Source organism: Epinephelus fuscoguttatus, linkage group LG7 (genome assembly GCF_011397635.1).
Source record: "Epinephelus fuscoguttatus linkage group LG7, E.fuscoguttatus.final_Chr_v1".
Taxonomy (NCBI): Eukaryota; Metazoa; Chordata; class Actinopteri; order Perciformes; family Serranidae; genus Epinephelus; species Epinephelus fuscoguttatus.
The window spans coordinates 17,328,513-17,348,699 of NC_064758.1; the positions used below are offsets into that span (position 1 = coordinate 17,328,513).

At 38.4% G+C, this 20,187-nt stretch overlaps 1 protein-coding gene across 9 annotated transcripts in view; it reads right to left on the reverse strand.

Annotated features, from left to right (window-relative positions):
- The window catches only part of LOC125891424 (NLR family CARD domain-containing protein 3-like), a 47,890-nt gene that overhangs the window by 22,150 nt on the left and 5,553 nt on the right, over positions 1 to 20,187 (reverse strand). For 4 of the 9 annotated variants that reach the window (XM_049580719.1, XM_049580718.1, XM_049580713.1 and 1 more), the window contains 9 exons: positions 17,195 to 20,103; positions 16,963 to 17,000; positions 16,198 to 16,824; positions 15,131 to 15,856; positions 12,582 to 14,382; positions 11,275 to 11,451; positions 8,944 to 9,120; positions 8,391 to 8,437; positions 5,552 to 7,471 (listed from right to left, as the gene is read on the reverse strand). In XM_049580719.1, coding sequence (XP_049436676.1) covers positions 6,927 to 7,471; positions 8,391 to 8,437; positions 8,944 to 9,120; positions 11,275 to 11,451; positions 12,582 to 14,382; positions 15,131 to 15,856; positions 16,198 to 16,824; positions 16,963 to 17,000; positions 17,195 to 17,208 — 4,152 coding nt within the window. In that variant the 5' untranslated portion in view covers positions 17,209 to 20,103 and the 3' untranslated portion in view covers positions 5,552 to 6,926. Of the gene's footprint in view, positions 1 to 5,551; positions 7,472 to 8,390; positions 8,438 to 8,943; positions 9,121 to 11,274; positions 11,452 to 12,581; positions 14,383 to 15,130; positions 15,857 to 16,197; positions 16,825 to 16,962; positions 17,001 to 17,194; positions 20,104 to 20,187 lie in introns of those variants that run through there. The other 5 variants (XR_007449634.1, XM_049580721.1, XM_049580716.1 and 2 more) reach the window with 5 other exon arrangements.

A 20,187-nucleotide genomic window follows, 5' to 3' on the forward strand; every position in this document is an offset into this window, starting at 1 on the left:
TTTGAGCAAGAACTTAGCTCCAATTGTTTACATAAACTCAAATGTAATATCATCACAAATCCTACGATGACCCTTTTTATTTTCAGCTTGGCACACATTGTAAAAACTGAGCCCGTTTCTGACCCAATCTTTGAGCCACAAAATTCATATTAGAAGTGGACCGAATTTCAGCTTTGTTGTGCATCGTTTGCCGTGCAGTGTACAGAGAGGAGCAAGGACGAATCATGACCCGATAAAATGCTGCTCAATAAACTAATCCAAAGGCATTGCAGAGGTGAATTTAATATGTGGGATTTTTCCTTTGTCTTCTACAGGTTAACAACAACAAAACCAAGTAAAAATGTGGTCGAGTCCATGACAAGACCGAAACCTTCGAAAAAGACACTTAGACACTGCTATCCACAACTTTTGCCAAATGGAAAACTAAAAAGGAGCAAGTGAGTTGAGCTGTACCATGCAGTGGAAAAGAGACAAGACATCCAGCCTAACAAAAATGTCCTACTGTGGTTCCTCTTCTCTGAAGCTGGGAGTTTCACCCTTGGACCTGTCACTTTTCATGGAAGCATTGCTGGGTGCAGGAGAACCTTGTCTATCATCCTCACGTGGCCTTTAAAACACAGTTAATATGCTTTTGCATTGCCAAACAATAACACTTGCAATATCTTCACAATATTCTTGAACAAGATGACATTTGCAGTGTATTTTGTCCTTGTCTCTGAATGAACATAATGAAAATGTCTTACCCCAGTTCTCCTGTACTGAAGCTGGGAGGATCACACTTGGACCTGTCACTTTTCATGGAAACATCACTGGGTGCAGGAGAAACTGGTCTTTTGGGCTCAAGCCATCTTTAACACAGATTACAGTTACACACTTTAAAACTTTTAACTTCTTTAAAATCTCAATCTTTAACATTATTATTGAGCTTTGGTTGTAACTCCCAGTATTTGTCTTTCTGTGTCAGTCATTCTCTTCAATTTACTGTCTCTCTCTGAAACCATGAACATATCCAAAATATCTTACCGTGGTTCCTCTTCTCTGAAGCTGGGAGGCTCACCCTTGGACCAGTCACTTCTCATGGAAACATCACTGGGTGCAGGAGAAACTGGTCTTTTGGGCTCAAGCCATCTTTAATAAGGATTACAAAAACAAAGTTTATCACTGTCACATTCTGTCCCTCTGGCCCCATCTTCAGTCACATTCCCACCATTAAAACATTGTGTCAGACATCAACTATTCTGTGTTATCCTGTTTGGTTAAGGAGATGTGATGCAAAATACATCTTTCAGTATGGCAGATAGTAAAATGGCCACCATTGCCACTAGGACACAATCTTGTGAAGATTCAGTTTCTGTAAGTACTCAGGGCCCCAAACTGTATCAGTGTACCAAGTTTAATGCTTTTATGAAAAAGAGAGCATGATTTTCACATATGCATGTATAACTTTCTCAACAATACTAAATTTAGCTTGAAGAGGTAGATGAATGCACTACGTAACTCACTTGATTTGACTGTGACATCCTGTGTGAGGTGAGACTGAGCAGATTGAAGCAAAAGTTTAACTTACTTGCCAGTTGATGTGGCCTCGACCAGTTCCTGAGACATGATGGTTTTAGAGGCAGATTGATCTGTTTTCTGCTCTCCACTGAGGCTGAAGACAGTAGTTCTATCTTCCTTTTTTGTTACATAATTGCATTATTTCCAGCTACTTGTCTTTCTTTTTAGATAGGTTTGCCTTTGAAACAAAAGCTCTCCATCACCACGAGGCTTTAAGGCAGTCTCCCTCTGCACTGACTCTTGTCAAGGTCCTCTCAGTTCCCAAAACCATGTGTTACTTTCCATCAACCAGAGCAGAATTTCCTTCAAAAATATAAAAAACTCATTCAGTTCTGACTTACAGATAACAACAACACCAGATAAAAGTCTATGAGTATGATTTTATGACATCATCAGGCAATTATCAGCCATCCAGTATGTATAGATATGTGCAATTTGTATGCAAGCACGAGGCCATGTAGGCCATAAAGGCTGACAGCTTGTCCAATCTAAAGAAACAAGCAGGCCAATATGATAGCAAGATACCAGATTGTACACACATTAAAGTACACAATTAAGTACACAAGTTGCATCAGTCTTACCAGTGCAGGTGCAGTTAAAATCCTTCAGCTGTTTGTAATTCACACAGCTCTCCCCTCTAATGCAGGCTTTTCCCTTGTAACGGTGCTCTCTTCACTCTTGGCAGAGCTAACACCTGCATTTTTACTTTCGTTTTCAGCAGGAAATGGCTCTCCCCCCTCAGAGCTACTGAGCTTCCTCGATGATAATATAAGGAAATAAGTCATTAATGCATATGAGATATACAGGTGTATGAGCATGTAGCTGGTGCTAAATTTATTAGGGTCCGGACAGCTAAGCTGCCAGGACACTATTGTAATCCTAGGTATTCTTCTTCTTCTTCTTCTTCTTCTTCTTTCTTTCTTCTTACTTCTTTCGAGGAAATCATACTTCCCATGGGTGAAAACTCACCAAACTTTGCACAAAGGTCCAGTCTCATGCCAGATATCCTCAGCTGTAAACTCAAGCCAATAGTCCTGATGGTGGCGCTACAGCAAGCGTCTAAAGTTCAAAACTTTGAAAATTCATAACAAATCAACCATACGTGTTACAACTTTGCAGCTTTAATCAAACTGTAGCCCCAATACTGAATAATACCCAATCAGAAACTTTTGTACATTTAAACTTATTAAAAATTATCAAGTCAATCTGTTTTTTTCAAAAACTGTAAAACTTCTTAAACCTATCTCCTCCCACAATTTTTGCTCAATTGACACCAAACTTGCTACAGAGCATCTTCAGACTGTCCTACCAAAACTACGTTTCTCAGATTTATCAAAAATTGAGCCTACAGTGCATCAAAATGTTTGACTGTAAATGGTACTGTAAACTAGGGGTGTCAATTATCGCGTTAATTGCATAGGTTAATTGCGAATAATTAATTACAGCCATATTTAACACGCTATGTTTTTTGATCGCATTAATCTCATTTTTAATCTCTAATTTTACTGTTTCTGTATGCCACAGAGTTGCCTTTTATAAAATCCGTCTGTAGGCGTATGATTGGGCTTCTTTGTGCTTGAGTTGTGGGAGAGCTGCAGCTACAGAGCAGAGCCCAGCATCAGCACTGATGACTGTCCCCTGCAGTGGCGGTCTGCTCACTCAGAATGAAAAGATGTCTGCCCCAGCAGGCAAGTATCTGACCTCCCCGGCAACCTCCGTGTAATTTTCGGGACAATCAGGGCAGGATTCAGGATTCAGGACAACTGCTTGGATTTCGGGAATCCAAGCAGTTGTCCTGAATCCTGAATCCTGCCCTGATTGTCCCGAAAATTACACTAGAGCAGAGTCTGGAGTAGTTATTGCCCGATAAAACATTAAAAACTGATCATGATGGTTGAGTTGTCATGCAGCTCCCACCGGCCGCACACTGGCTGCAGCAATTCCTACATGAATTATGGGTGTTGTAGTTTGAAGAAGAGAAGACAGCGCAAATTGTTTAAAGGACAAGTGCACTTACATTGATCACTTCCATGAAATAAAACGAGAAATTGGAAAAGAGGAAAATAATTTAGAAAACTGTTAAAATAAAATTAGGGAACTGATCACAGATGTGTTGTTTCTGTGTGTTTTTACATCTATTGTTGCGTTAATCTGCAGCTATGCTTTTAATGAAGCTGACATGTCATGACAGTCAAGCACCCCCCTGGTGGTCGAGACTGAAGGTTGCAGCACTCTTTATTTGGACTAATCTCAAACGGCTAGGTGTACTGCATCTGTGTTCAAGTGTGTTATTGTTGAAAACAATAATTAAGACTTTATAAAAACCACTTATTGTAATATATATCAATCTTTTGATCATCTGTCACAATAATGTAATGAATTTAAATGAAAATACCTCAAGTTGAGGGCTTTTCTCAGCAATTTTGAGATGAGATTAAAAAAGAGATTAACTAGATCAATTAATTACAAATCATAATTAATTAAGCTCTCCATTTTTTTAATCTCTTGACAGCACTACTGTAAACATATACATGCAAATTCTTGCTAAATAAATCTTCAATGTTCATGAAAAAATGACAAAATTCTAGAGTCATGGTAGATGATGTGTGGCAAATTTTATCTCAAAAACTGAATTTTTGACAGCATTTTGAATTTTGCTCTAATGTGAACAATTGGAGTCAATGTAAAAATTTTAAACATCAGTTTTTCACTTATGGAGCAAATCAGTCATTGTTACAAACAAATTACCAACATCTCCATGCTGTCTAGATGCAATATGTGTATTTTCAGGTTTTTGTTTCGATAACTGAATTTTTTACAGTGGTTTGAAATCTGCTTTTCCATGCATGGATGGCTGCTAAACCTGCACGTCTGGCTCAGTCAATTTGTGAAGCTACACATGAGTTGTCACTGACTAATTAGCTCAGTGAGATAGAAACTGATTCTTAGTCTCAGAGATTGTGAGTTCAAGCCTCACCTGATGCAAAAGGCAGATTGTGTTGATAAATTCCTAAATGTCTTCCAATTCTTCTGCTTGTTGCTCAGAATTGCCTAAAAATGCCCGGACCCGACCCATCGCTGCGCAGCAGCTGTAATTATTTATTATTTCCTTATATGTGTCATTGTTTACACCCTGTTAAGTAACTTTGTAACTTCTATTTTAAGGCTTCTGGAATCCCTTGACCAATCACAAGTTGTGTAACAAAACACACCCAAAACACAAATTAAACAGGGCTTAATAGAGACAATTTTAAACACAAGTACACAAATCAACTTCACTATAACTCAGCATTCACAGACAGAGCATTTGTCTTTTGTTGGACACGTTTTCCCCACAAATACAGCATGCTTATGTTTTTAGCACAGGCCTATGGCATTTTACATTGTATAAATTAGCCTAGTGGCTACATTGCAAAATTCAGCTCCATCACAACTCACAAGGTTCACCAACAAAACAATTGTCTCATACTAAACATGTTTTCCGAGCAAATACAGTACAACGTGCTAACGTTATTAGCACAAGCCTATGGCATTTTGCATTGTATAAATTAGCCTAGCGACAAGTGGAGATTTCCTCTACTGATATGAAACCAGGACAAAAAAAAAAAAAGGATAAATCCCCAAAGGATAAATCACACACAAGACTTAAATGCTATTTCTGTGGAGGCTTTATTGTCTTCACAATTTATCGTTTGTTATCTGTGAAATGTAAGTAAATAAAAAGCTTTGTTTCCACTGAGGGGAATGGTTTACAGCTTACAAAAAATAGACAGGAGGTCTGCCTCCCAGTAACGCGTAGTTACATTTCTGGGGAGGTGCGCATCAGGCGTCAGCGCAGGTACGGCGTCACTTCCACACAGAAGTATAAATTCTGCCTTACAATGAAGTTGCCAGTGTTGATTGTCAAGTGATTAAAAAAAAGAACTTGTTTATCTAGTTTCAACACATTGAATTCAACACATTCATCACATGTATGTTAGTTTCAGTAGAAAAAGCTTTATTTTTTAAAGGCATAACAACATGAATGAGAGAAACGTTTCTATATCTTTACATCACAATCTCATTAGTCAACATATTTCAGTCTTAAGAATATCATGGATTTGATAGATTCTTTATCACTGTGCACATAAAAAAATCAAAAATTAACATCTGTGCTCTAAACTAAATTTAAAAAAGAAAAATGTGTTAACATATTATGTCAGTAGTACAATGGATCTTTACTAATAAACAGCAGGTTAGACATGTCACTTCCATTTTATCACAGTCTAATAGTCACATTGACACATTCTAACATGAAATACATCAAATCCTAAAAGTTTCATTATAATATCTTTGGAACTCTAGTGGAACAAAAGTACTGCAGCAGACAGGAGTAAGGCTGGTTAAATGCTGTACATTTGCTTCAGTCTGTATATACACTCGTACTTCCACCGAGTTTAGAAGTACACTATGCAGGATTGTCCATTACTGTTTATATACACACCAGCACAGTTAAAGTAAAAGCCAAAAGCCACATTCACTCTCATTTCACCTTGCTATATTTGCATTTTTTCGGCACTGTGTCTCTGTCTGGCAGCTGGTTGCTACCTTTTTTTAAAGCCCTTACCTCACCTGAGTGCTGTGGGGGGTACACAGCCATAATAGTACCAAACATGGAAAATAAAAAGAATATAAGATACTACAGGTAGAGGGCAGAATATGTGCAAAAAAAACACAGCACCACACATTTCTAGAAGACTTAAGTAATGACTGAGAGGGTTTTTAAAGAAAGTCCTGGATAGTAAATCTTTAAGGAGCTCCCTCATACTTTTGTCAATTCAAGCAAGGAGGAATGAACAGTACACGTATTAAAAATCTTACAGCAATTTTCATTGTTGTCCTCTGTAGTGTCAGAATGATCATTTACACACAATCTACAATGCATTATAAGAAAACATATTTGCAGTGCCAGGCACATTTGGCACCCTAAGCAAGTTTCCTCTTTAGAAATGAACTCAAATAAACAGCAACTGCCTATGTTGCCTACAGAAGGCTCCGCTGCTGCATATTTATGAAAAAGATGACAAGGAGGTAAATGTTTTGTATGCAAAGATGATTTGACTACAGATTGAAAAAAACTGGTAAAATGTATATTTCAAAGTTTTACAAAAAGCTGTATTTGTTTTCTTCATCACATCATTTAATTAACGACTTCACTTCTTTCATAATGTATGAGTATGAGTACAGTATGAACAGGTAAAGGAAAAACGGCACAAAATAGTTGTATATTATGGTACTGAAATCATGCAGATGAGCTTTTGCTAATGTACTGAAATGTGGAGATGAGCATCAAGGGATCACTACAGTACTTTTCCCCATCTCAGAGGGGTTCAGTCTGTCTCACACAAAGTGGCAGAGCCCTTCTTAAACCAGAAGCCTGGGAAGACTGGCTCTTTGAATTCAGCACGGAAGGTGTGTATGTGGCTCAGCTTTCCTGATGCGACACCGTAATAAGTCAGAGTACCACCTTCCCAGTCCAGAAACACTGCTATTTTGTGACGAAGGGGCACTTTGGGCTTTTCCTTAGTATCAATAGTTTTGGATTCCTTCCCATGTAATGGAATGTATCCAGACTTCGAGCAGAGCAGGCTCCATGACACCTCATTGCATCCCAGGCCACCACTGCTGTCACATCCCCTACCCACTGCTTCATACGTCACTGCAATGCCGACTGTCCCTTCCCACTCCACCTCCCAGTAGCAGAGGCCTTTCAGGCCCTCCTCACAAATCACCTGCGACCTCTTAAACCTTTCAGTGTTTTCAGGTTGGGGCACCTTCTCCTCCACCTTCTCTACAGTTTTTACTTTTCTGTTCCCTTCAAACACAGAAAGCCTTTTGCCTGCTGTGTTTTCATCAAGCTTCAGGTGTACACCATCTGATAGAGAAACAAAACACACAGTTTAGTGGGGTGTGCAGTTACAAGGCAAGGCAACATTTTAAAACAATTCATTTAAGAACTAGAGAATAGAAAATATAAAGTTACAGTATACTAAAACAGGTATAAAATACAAGAATTTAACTTGTAGCGCAATGTAAGGAATGTATAAATATTTGATTTAAGAAAAGGCAGTGGCAAACATAAAAGTCTTCAGCCTTGATTTAAAAGAAAATTTGGCAGAACACTGTTCCAACAAGAAGAACAAAACCAGGTGGCAGCCATGACAGCCAACTGTGACCCAGTCTGTCAGCTGTGCCATGAGCTGTCCTTGGTGATATTGTCCTTCCCAGCTTCCGTACAATCAAGATGGCATAGAAAATAACAAAAATTGTGTCTAATTCATCTCATATCATGCCTAACTTTAGGTAATCATAACATATCAGATATGGATCAGATGATCCGGTTCAAAATAAGACCAAATATTTCTACGTCAGTTTTTTAGGCATGACGAAGGCCAAATTGTAGCCTGCAATAGACAGTAAGGCTTTATGTATTTAGCAGAGCTGATTTCCAGAAGACGTGACCCCCTCCAGCCAGTTGAGAGCAGCGAGGAGTCAGTAGTCGATGATATAAAACAATCAATAAAACTGTTTTTTCAACAACTGTGAATCACCGCAACCATGACAGATCCTTGATTATACAGTCATGCATGTGCACACAAAATATTTGATTGGTCCAGTGAGATTTGCTGCAGACAGACACATGCATGCACACACAATACCAAACACATGATCCCAACTGAAATAATACTGACAATAATAGAAGAAGAAGAAGAAGAAGAAGAAGAAGAAGAAGAAGAAGAAGAAGAAGAAAAAGAAGAAGAAGAAGAAGAAAGTTAAAAATAATAAAGACTTACACTTGTTCATCCCTGGCTTTAACCGATGCGCTCCATCATGCTCCAAACTGAAAAAATGAAGATCACAAAAAGAAATGTTCAACTTCAATAGAATACAAATTAATAACTGCTATTTGGTGGAACAAACCACCTCAAAGCAACATCTGTATTTATTTATTCTTTTAATCACTTTTTGTGAGGGAAATTTGCTAGTGATTTGTAGCTTCTGCCGGGCTTGCATATGTTAGCATTAAGAGGTGGAGTAAAGTGATTTTTCAGCTTGTTGGACAGATTGTTTTTGTAAGAATTTGGTCACATTGTATGGAGTGTCACAATGTGTAACTCTGCCTCAACATGTGCTTTCTTTATCCTGATAGTATATCCAAATACATGTCAATGCCAAGTGTGATGGGGACATTTTCTCTTCATAAGAAGGTAATTGAGTGTTTTGGTGACTAGCTTGCTACCTAATAAGATAAAAGACTTGGATTACATTTTGCCTTTGTGTAGATGTAGTCAACTATTTCACTATAAGAGTACATATATAACTACACACCCTGACATCTTAACATACCAGAGAGTCTCCAGACTCATATTTGGATCCGCAGCTATATCAGAGAGCATCTTCTTCCCATCAGCTCCTGGGTGATTGTAACTGAGATCCAACTGTTTCAGTGTGGAGGCATTTTTGGACCTGAGAGCTGAGGCCAGGGATGAGCATCCTTTCTCTGTCACCTGACAACCTGACAACCTGCAGATCACACATACACTCCTTACTTCAAGAAATGATTTTGCAAGTTTCACTTTATAGTTATCATGTTTTTAATGGTTATAATATTTGAGGAAAATGTTTCTACAAATTCAAAATACAGTAAAGGTAAAGTACAAAAGTACTGATGTTGGAAAATAAAGGATATACCAAGTTCATGGCAGTGTAAAGGACAGATTTTCCAAAGTCCATTAGTATCTATATCAGGACACCTCAGATTTATAGCACATATATGGCCATCTATCACAGAAAATCATGTTTAATCATCATTTGCTAAAGTTTCTTTGTTGTCATTTAATTTCATAATAATGTGTTTCCTCAGCGAGAGTTACGTGGTAACATAGCTTCAGGTAGCGTTGCTATGGTTCCTTGTAGTTTAACTGTTTTAGAAGGGTCATTTAATCTTTTTTAAAGTGTTCTGTTAAAGGTATAATATGTAGTTTTTCCACATAAAAATGTCTAAAAATGACAAAATCAATATTATATATTTTGTTTAGTTGTGTACTTTGATTATCAGAAATGTTTCCAACAATTTTTCAAACCCAGATAAATATGAAATATTAATAAAAGTTACGGACCGTGTCATTAGGTCGCATGTCAATGGCGACGTAACTCCAGTTACCATAGCCATTAATTGAAGGAGAAGAAGAAGCAGCAGACCGGATGAGACGTCAGAGAATGAACGTTACTGTTGCTAGGCTAAGCTAACTCGTCATGGATCATGATTATGCACTGACGGTTGCTGCACCTTCTGACACCGAAGCTGTCCCGGTAAACAAGCCGGTAAAACGGAAACGTACGGGTCAACCAAGCAATCCCAGAAGAATCTGGGATAAGAAGAGAGCTAAATCAAGGATAAATATTGGTGTGGCCTTTCCGAGATGGAGAGAGCTTCGTAAAAATTTAGGACTACAATTCGACGCCGACCTCGCGTGTGTTCTACTAGACAGGTAAGCAAACATCTGGCTGATGTTATCGAAATATTAATCATTTCCACCAGTGTATTGCAAGCACTGCTGCCCGCCGGGGCACCAGCGCTCCGGCCAGCGGTTATATGACTACAACTCCCATGATCCCACGCTACTTTGTGACATCATTCAACTCTGTCTTCTGTTAATGCTTTGAGACCCCTAGCGGCAGAAAATTACATATTGTATAGTTTACATATAGTTTAAACTGAGAAAGTTTGCTCTGGCCGGTGGGCGGTGCTTGGTTTTTGCTCGACTGTTTTCAGTATGACAGCCAGGTCACAAGCTTGTCATTTTACAGCTAAACAGTACACTAAAATATGTTGAAACATGTTGATAAAAACATCTGAGGAGATAAAAGGCAATGCAGTAACAGAATCTTGATTCATATTTGATCAGCACTGTCTAGTTTGAGAGTTTGACTGCAGTTCATGAGCAGTGACTGACATGATTGACAGCTGCATTGGTGACTCTTCAGCTCTGACCTATTTTTTTGTTCAGCTGTGGTGAATTTTAACAAATGCCATAAGAAGCACTATGAGGAGGCAAAGGAACATGATTTTTTTTTTTCCACAGATTATCTGTCTCATGTACATACCGTCTGGATATAATGGCTGTTTTGACAAAATCCAACAAAAAGTTATTAATGTAAAAGTTACAAACTTTAGCTTTAATGGGCACATTTACAAGGACATAGATATTGTGGATATAAGCTTTATCTTAGCTATGGTCTTAGTAAGGACACATGATTTCTATAATTTTCTGTCCAAGCATTTTAAAAATCAATCTAGATACAATCTGTATCTGCCAAAAAACTGATTTGGGCTGGCAGCATGAACAAGGACAGAGAGAGCTCAACTGTGTACACATCTTTAAACAGCTAGAATTGATTTTTAATAAGAAATAATTATTTGTAAAGAAAGCAACACTGTTTACCTTTGTCAAAATTTCAAATTCAGCTTCTAAATTGTCCTTACTGCCTTACTTCCTTACTTCCTTACTTTGGAGTCATTATTCTACACCAAAACTTCTGCCGCACTACACAATGGACTTTTTTGACTCTAGAATAACTTTACTTAGAAATGCACTTAACAATCTCCCATTCTTGTTAATGACTGTTAGTTGGTTGGTCATTATAAAATGCACAGTTAATGTATTGTAAACTTACTTGAGAATCTCCAGTTTACAGTGTATACTCTGGAGGCCATCAGCAAGCATCTGCACACCTGAATCCAGCAGGTCGTTGTGACTCAGGTTCAGCTCTGTGAGATTACAGGATGCGGAGCTGAGGACTGAGGATGACAGACCGCTACAGGATTTCTCAGAGAGCTCACACCAACTCAGCCTGTAAAAACATTTGTAGGCATCTTTAATAAAGCTCCACTGAAGTCTCACCAAATAAAAAAGTGGTCTTTTGGCAAATATTTAGACATCATGGACACTATGTTGTTCTCATGATAAGACAAACTCAATCACTAATACTAGTATTATCACAGCACTAATTACTAAGACACCAACAGTATCATGTCATCCCACTGCAAAAAAGTGGATCCACTGATAGCATCAATTATTCCCCAATTTCTGAAATCTCCCTCTTTAAAAGATCCTGGAAACTCTGCTTGACAGGCAACCATGTGCCAATCCAGAATATAACAGTGCTCTCTAGCCAGAGAGAGTTTTTGACCTTCAGGGATAAATAAGGGGGTACCTCAAGGATCTGTGTTGGGTCCTTACTTATTAACAGTCTACATAAACAATATCACTCCAACACAGACTTATAATACCCATTTTCATGCAGACTAATAGTCTGCATAATAGAATAGTCTTGTATACATTTGGCTTTTCCTCAGCTCAAGTTACATCATGATTATGTTCTACATTAAACATTTGTCAAACATCTGTTTAATCTCAAACGTTTACTGAGTGTCGGTAAGGCAAAATCTGTTTTATTATGACAATGTCATTCATCTTCCTGCCACCCATATATTTATGGTAATGAAATTAAATTTTTTCAATCGTATAAATACCTGGGATTTTGGCAACAAACCAATCTCACTTTCAAACAGCACATCAAGCAATTGGCATAAAAACTAAAGATAAAAATGGGTTTGGAAAATGACTGTAAACAGATTCAGCGCCAACTAAGTCATTATTTAACAACTGAGCTTCCACTGGAAGGCTCACCCAACTTATGACAAGTTTCACCATGTATATGGATAAAACATGGGCCCAACTTGTAGTCCCGTTAACCACATGACCAGACACACAAGGGGCCTAAATTAAGCAGATTTTTAGAGTTTGCAGTTACTAAAACAGGACTTATTACAGCCCATTGTTAGCCTACTTCAGGCCCTCTTGGAAATGGTAACCCGCTTTTAGTTTGGAAATAAATAGATATACTTTGTATGTAGTGCACTGCAAGATAACAATCATATTTGCAAGAGCATTTATAAGAGAGCATTTAAAAGTACTTACAAAGCAGTTTTGGAGACTTTGACCACAGGCAACATTCCTAGAAGAACTTCGTCTGATTTCCGGTACTTTTTCAAATCAAACACATCAAACTTCTCATCTGATGTCAGCAGCACAAAAGTCAGAGCTGACCACTGGGAGGGAGAGAAATTTTCAAATGTGACTGTTTCTGATCGCAGATACGTTTTCACTTCCTCAACAAGAGAGTGGTCATTCAGCTCATTCAGACAGTGGAAAAGATTGCAATTCTTATCAGCATCACTGTTCTCTTCTCTGATCTTTCCTTTGATGTACTGAATGGTGTCATCGTTGGTTTCTTTGTTGTTTTCTGTTTTCTTCAGCAACTCTTGCAGTAGATTCTGATTTGTCTCCAGGGAGAGACCTAGCAGGAAGCGGAGAAACAGATCCCAGTCTCCATTTTGGCTACCCAAAGCCTTATCCACCGCTATCTTGTAGAAGTCTGCAGCAGGCAAGGCTTCAACTGTTGAAGCAGGCACGGTCAGCAGATTTTCACCTGTGTTGTTGAATGTGTGAAAGACATAAAAAGCTGCCAGGAACTCATGGATGCTCAAATGGACAAAGCAGAACAATTTTTGTTGGCACGGCCCAGGGCCCTCTCGTGTGATCTGAGTGAATAATCCAGAGAAGACTGCAGCTTTTGTGATGTCAACACTGCACTCAGTCAAGTTTTCCTCAGTGAAGACAAAGTTTCCTTCCTGTAGCCCTTCAAATGCCAGTTTCCCCAGAGACATGATCGTTTCCTTGTTCCTGGTATTCCAGCACGAACCTCTCTCAGAGCCTTCGCCTGTTTCATCCTCACCATACTTCACATTAGCCTGTCTGCATTGCAAGACAAGAAAGTAAATGTACATGTCAGTGAGAGTCTTGGGCATTCTTTCTTCTTGGTTTCTGTTCACAAAGTCCTCCAGAACGTTTGCTGTGATCCAGCAGAAGACAGGGATGTGACACATGATGTAAAGGCTCCTTGATTTCCTGACATGGGACAAGATTTTCTCAGCCATAACTTTATCACTGAATCTCCTCCTGAAGTACTCCTCCTTCTGCTCATCATTAAATCCTCGCACCTCTGTCACCCGGTCAACTTTATCAGCAGGAATATTGTTGGATGCTGCAGGTCGGGAGGTGATCCAGATTTGAGCTTCCGAAAGCAGATTTCCTTGAATGAGGTTTGTCAGCAGTACATTCACTGAGGTTGGCTTTCTCACTTCTGTCCACTTGTTACTTTCATTGAAGTCAAGCGTGAGGCGACATTCATCGAGACCATCAAGGACAATCAGAATTCTGTACTTGTTATAGTCCGTTATTTCGGATGTCATCATAGCTGGACAAAACTGGTGAATGAGATCCTCCAAGCTGTGCTCTTGCTCTTTTCTCAAATTCAGCTCCCGGAAAGAAAGTGGAAACATATAAAATACATCCCCGTGGTCCTCATCCTCAGCCCAGTCCAGCATGTACTTCTTTGTAGCAAATGTTTTTCCAATGCCTGCCACTCCCAACGTTAGCACTGTTCTAATTTTTGGTTTATTTTCCCCGGACTGTTTGAAGATGTTATTATATTTTATTGATGTTTCTTGTCCCTCTGGTTTGAACTTTGCACCTTGAACTTGTCTGATCTCATGCTGAACATTGACCTCTCCTCTCTCTCCCTCTATGATGTAGAGGTCTGTGTAGATTTCGTTTAGAAGAGCAGAGGTTTTCTGCGTATCCATCCCCTCAGGAACATGGGTAAATTGCTCCTTCAGCTGAGATTTGAGCGTGTGTTGACTTTCAACATCAGGCTTACCTGTAAGAAAATATGATTTTTAAGTTATGTTGGACAGAAATTAGACAATAGTTCAGATAAATTGCTTGAGGTGCAATCATAGTGCAGATCATCAAATGGAAACCATAACATCAAGAATTAAGTTGTTGTTTTGTATTTGCTTTGATTAGGTGCACACTGGCCAACTAAAAGTGAAGCAGGGCTTGAAACACTTGAGAAACAGCCTAAAAGAGGCTGAATATGAGCAATGTGGTTTTATATTTTATTTTATTATTTTTTATTTTATCCTTGGTTACATTATAGGTGCTTGCTCCAATGACTGGAGGCAACTGGATGAATATGTAATAAAAAAAATGTGTTATTAAAAACAGCTATGTCCCAAACCAATCCTAAGGATTGGAACTGAGGCTGTTCCGTAAATATTTAATGGACTTTTGTCAATCAACTTCCAAACATTTCTTTACTGTACTCTTCTTTATGGCAGCCTACAGTGCCAGAATTAGCTACATACCCAAAGAAAAAATTACAGTGTGTGAATGTGAAAATTTCTTCAGCTACACCACTGTGAGTTTGACAGTGAGGTTGGCAAAATACGTATAATCGTTAAGGATCAGGGTCTCAGTTTTCATTCCATGGTAGTTTTGAGCCGTTTTGATGCTACATAGCCACTGTTTTATTTTGACTAAGACATTTCAGATGTGTTAGGTTTGACTGCACCCCTATTTGTTCAGTTTCCATTAACAGCCTTCATCCCCACCCATTAGCTTACATCGTATTTCTGTCATCCTGTCGACAGGTGCATCAGGCAGCTTCTTCCGGGAGGTCATCCAGAGCCGGGCAGAAGGAAGCAGGTCTCCTCTGATGAGGTTTGTCAGTAGCACATCCACTGAAGCTGGCTCTCTGACATCAGTCAAGGTCTTGTTGTTGTCAAAGTCAAGAGGAGGCTGATAAGCTTCCAATCCATCCAAAACAAATAAAACTTTCAGATGTTCAAAGTTAGAGATCACAAATTCTTTGGTTTCCTTGAAGAAATGATTAAGAAGTCCCATCAAACTGACTTTTTCTTCTTTTATCAAATTAAGCTTAGAGATGTGAAGTGGAAATACAGCTGCCTCTTCTTTTCCATATATCCTTGCCTTTGCTGCATCTATCAACCAAGTTAAAATTGACTTATTGTCATTTCTGGCCCACTCTTTTATGAATTTCTGCACATGGAAAGATTTCCCAATCCCAGCTTCTCCAGTGGTCAGCACAGTTCTGATCTTTTGTCCTTTTCCGTCTTTGAAGATATCAGATACTGAGTTCACTTGGATCACTGACTTTGCCGCAGGACATCCATTTTTCTCTTCATCATTGACCTCACCACTTCTGTCTTCTCTAATGATGTGTTCTGTGTGTTTCTGGTTAGGATGATTTAAGTCTTCATCTTGAGTGATTTCTTTCAGAAACCTTTCTCTCAATGCTGACGCCAGCTTCTGCCGTCGCTTTGAGGTCTCTGAAACAACAATAAAGTCACTGATGATGGACAGAAGCAGCATGAATCAGTTATCTTTCAGTATCATAACAGTGATTGTTTTGAACATAGATCACTATAAATCATTTATATTACAACACAGTTGTAACAGATAGTCACACATTTTAAGGTAAGCTATCTTTTAAAAAAATCAGTTTTGTTGTGACACATTGGTTCTCAATGAGAGGAAGTCAATAAAGTTTATAAAATATTTTCTTGTTTGCAGCTTTGCTGTATTATCTGACCAAATTTCCCAGTATAAGAAAAACATTAAGACATGAAGCAGATTAATATAGTATGAGCTATGAAAATCTGATTCATACCTCGACATTCTGTCACTTTGTCAATATATTCAGGAGGAATCTTATCAACTCCTGAGGGTTGAGAGATGATCCAGAGATGAGCAGTGGGAAGCAGTTTCCCCTTGATGAGGTTTGTTAGCAACACATCCATCGTGGCTGGCTTTTCCATATCGGTCATCTCCTCGTTGTTTGCAAAATCCAGAGGAAGTTCATATTTTTCCAGGCCATCAAGGACAAAAGCTACTTTACATTTGTCGTACTTGTAAACTCCTTGTTTATCATTGATGGAATGACGAATCAGATCTTTCATGGTTTGAACTTTGTCTCTTTTTGAATTCAGCTCACTGAAGTTCAATGACACTATCAAATCTATCTCTGTGTTGGAGTTTCCTTTTGCCCAGTCCACCACAAACAAACTTGTTTGAAATGTTTTACCAATGCCAGCCACTCCTTTCATTAGTACTGTTCTTACTTTCTTTTTCTTCACACCAGAAAAGAATTCCTTAAAGGTTTGTGCTTTAGCTTTCTCGATTTTGTCAGCTTGTATCTCGTAGATTTCTGTGTCAGTGTCCAGTTTAAGTTTCTCTTCATGCTGAGTGAGGATTTTCTTCTTCAGGTCTGCTGTGAGTTTGTCTTTGACTTCTTTGTCTAAAGAAATGATTAATGATAAAGCACACACACACACACACACACACACACACGGATGGATGGATGGATGGGTAGGTAGGTAGGTAGGTAGGTAGGTAGGTGTGTATGTGTGTGTGTGTGTGTTCCTTGTTCAAGTACCTTTGCTGTGTTTGGGCACAGTTTTCTTGGAGGCACTGCTTGGATAGAAAAAAGACACATTTACTGTGACAAATAATAATGTTTTGTATACTACACACTACTATATACACTTGTGTTTGAGATGAAATGCATCTCTCGGGCTTCACCTTTACACTGCATAATTTTGGCATATCATTGCTTTGTCTTTTTATCTGTTATAGGTGTAACAATATTTATGCACATGTTTTCCTACTTTGACTCAGGCATGAAGTTGAGAGGATCATCCTCAGAATTGTTGTTGGGTGCAGGAGAGACAGGATCATTTTAGTGATTTCACAAAAACAAACATTTTAAATGTGTGACATTATTGTTGAGCTTCAAGGTGGGAAGTAATTATCTTACTACTCTGACTTGTCGTTCTCTTTAATAGAGTTTCTCTCTGTCTTTGACTCACTCAAGCCTCATTCCCACCGTATGGTACAGCTCAGCTCGACCCTGTTCTACTAGCTTTCGGTATCAAGCGGTGTTGTAACCAAGACCACTTGAATTGAGAGTCATGACCAAGACAAGTAGTACTAACTGCGGTGAGACAGCCACTCAACCTGGCAGCAAATATTTTCCAGTGGTCACTCATGGTACTTCAGCGAAAAAATCCCCTGCGGCCCATGGAAGTAAACCCAAAAGCTAGAAAACTTTTTTGGCGTGTGCTGCAGGTGAGCTACTCCATTGGAATGAATAGGCACCATTGTGGCACCCAGTATCTAAATTAGTTTTTATTAAAATGTATGGCTGCGGCCTGCAGTAAGGCAAAGCTGAACAATCCAGCCCCGCCCACATCCAGTGGGTCACTAATACTGCATTTATAATAAATGGGAATTTCAAAAGCTTGTCAATGTCTTATGTATTTAACTTGCTGCATTCGTGACAATCCCAAAGTGTAAGATTTCATTATGTTCTTTATAACTTACACAAATGATATATACATTTCTCAACTGTCAGAAAATATACATACCATTTTCACTGCTTTGTCAGTCTTTCCAATATAGTATGTCTGGTTGTGTAATATGAGTTTTGCATCAGCGTGATGAAGTAATTTAATCTATAAAGTATTTCATTTTTTGGAGTAGCCAAAAACAGACATGCACATCTGGTTGCTCTGGGTTTTCTTTTTTTTTTCATAAAATGTATTATATCACAAATGTAAAAGTATATTGATAAAGTCCTTAAAATGCTCAGGACAGTTGCTGTGCAGCACTTGCAGGACACACAATGTAAACAAAAAACCCACTGAATGCTAAATAAGTTGTTTACATCTGGGAACCATTTGTCGTGAGGAGGAAAAAATAGAATAGCAGTAGAAGAATCTGGTTTGATTTACCTTCAAAATGCAATTCCATATTTCAGTTTTGGAGTGACAGGGTCACAAATATGTTCATGCATGTTGCATGTTTTATTTGAATTTCAATTTCTTATGTGAATGAATTATTTTGTTATTGTTTAATCCTTTGGTTTGCTTTTAATGTACTTATTGAGGTGTCGGTTTTAAATATTGGACTCTGCATGGATAAACTGAACTGTGCAATGTATTATTGATGAACTTTTGAAGACCTGTGTAAGTTGTGGGTTAGTTATAATCAAGTAGGCTCCTGTATACACCACTATTTTAAAATGATCATCTTTGATAACTGAGAGTTTTATATTTCATGTAAATATTTTAGGTATAACAGCTAAATGCACTTGACTGAACTTTGAACTAATGTTTGGTGTGATATTGATGATCTTATTGAAGTCCTGTGAAAGTTATTGGTTAGTTATAGTAAAGTAGACAAGTTAGACAGTTTTTTTTTGTTGTTGTTTTTGTTTTTGTTTTTGAATAACCCATATAATGTGAGAATCTGCTGGCGCCCAGATATTTAACATGATTTATTCTGGCCCCTATTCAAAAAAGTTTGGACCTTGTTTATATATATTATACCATGAATAATATATATAATATGTAGTATTTTTATATTATACCTCACTGTTTCGATGTTTTCCCTATAAGCTCAATTCATGTGAATGTCTTCGAGCAAGAACTGAGCTCCACTTGTTTACATAAACTCAAATGTCAATATCACCATGATCCTACAATAAACCTCTTTATCTTAGGCTTGGCATACATGGTAAAAACTGAGCCCATTTCTGATCATAATTAGAAGTGGACCAAATTTCAGCGTTGTTGTGCATTGTTTGCCGTGATACAAATCATGACCCAATAAAATGCTGATTGATAAACTAATCCAAAGGCATTGCAGAGGTGAATTCAATATTTGGGATTTTTCCTTTGTCTTCTACAAGTTAACAAAAACTTGAAATACAATTCCAAGTCCTCTTTCCCTGAGACAGACAAGACCAAGTAAAAATGTGGTCAAATCCTGGACAAGACTAACCTGGAAATCCAGACCCAAATCTAGAAAGATTTAGGCTCTGGCTATGAGTACTGAAAATGGCCCAACTCGAGGGGCGGCACCAAGCATACATTTGAAAATATCACTGCACTCAATTAGATAACACTACGACCAATCAGAACAATACGTATGACGTATTGAGGGGTGACATATACGCTTAGCTACCAGAGGAGCTAACTGGTAGATTAGACTCTTGCCGTATCCGTCTAACTCATTCACTGTAGCGGCCAAAGCCGTTTCAAACAACTGGTGTTTATCCGTAGCCATCTTGCAATGTTTACTGACTGATTCCAGACTTCGTCGTCGCAGCGCTGTCGTCATATGTTTAGCTCACCTCTGGCCTATATCAGATACACTGATGTGATTGTTGCAGTTTGGCTCCAATGGCATGGTTATGAGCATCATTACTGATTCCCAGAGTGACTCGCTGAGCAAATTCAAATTGTGCTCTCGCGAGAACTCTGAATTTCCAGGGTAGGACAAGACTGAAACCTTTGAAAAATGGCCTCAGATACTTCAACGCTGCTATCCATAACTTTTGCCAAATGGAAAACTAAAAAGGAGCAAGTCAAGAACTAGTGAGTAGAGCTGTACCATGCAGAGGAAAAGAGGCAAAACATCCAACATAACCAAAATGTCCTACCCCAGTTCTCCTTCACTTTCCATTGAAACATTGCTGGATACTGGGGAAACTGGTCTCTTTTCCTCAAGCGGCCTTTAAAACACATTTAATATTCTTTTGCATTGCCAAACAATAAAACTTGTAATAAGTTCACAATATTTTTTAACTTCAAGATGA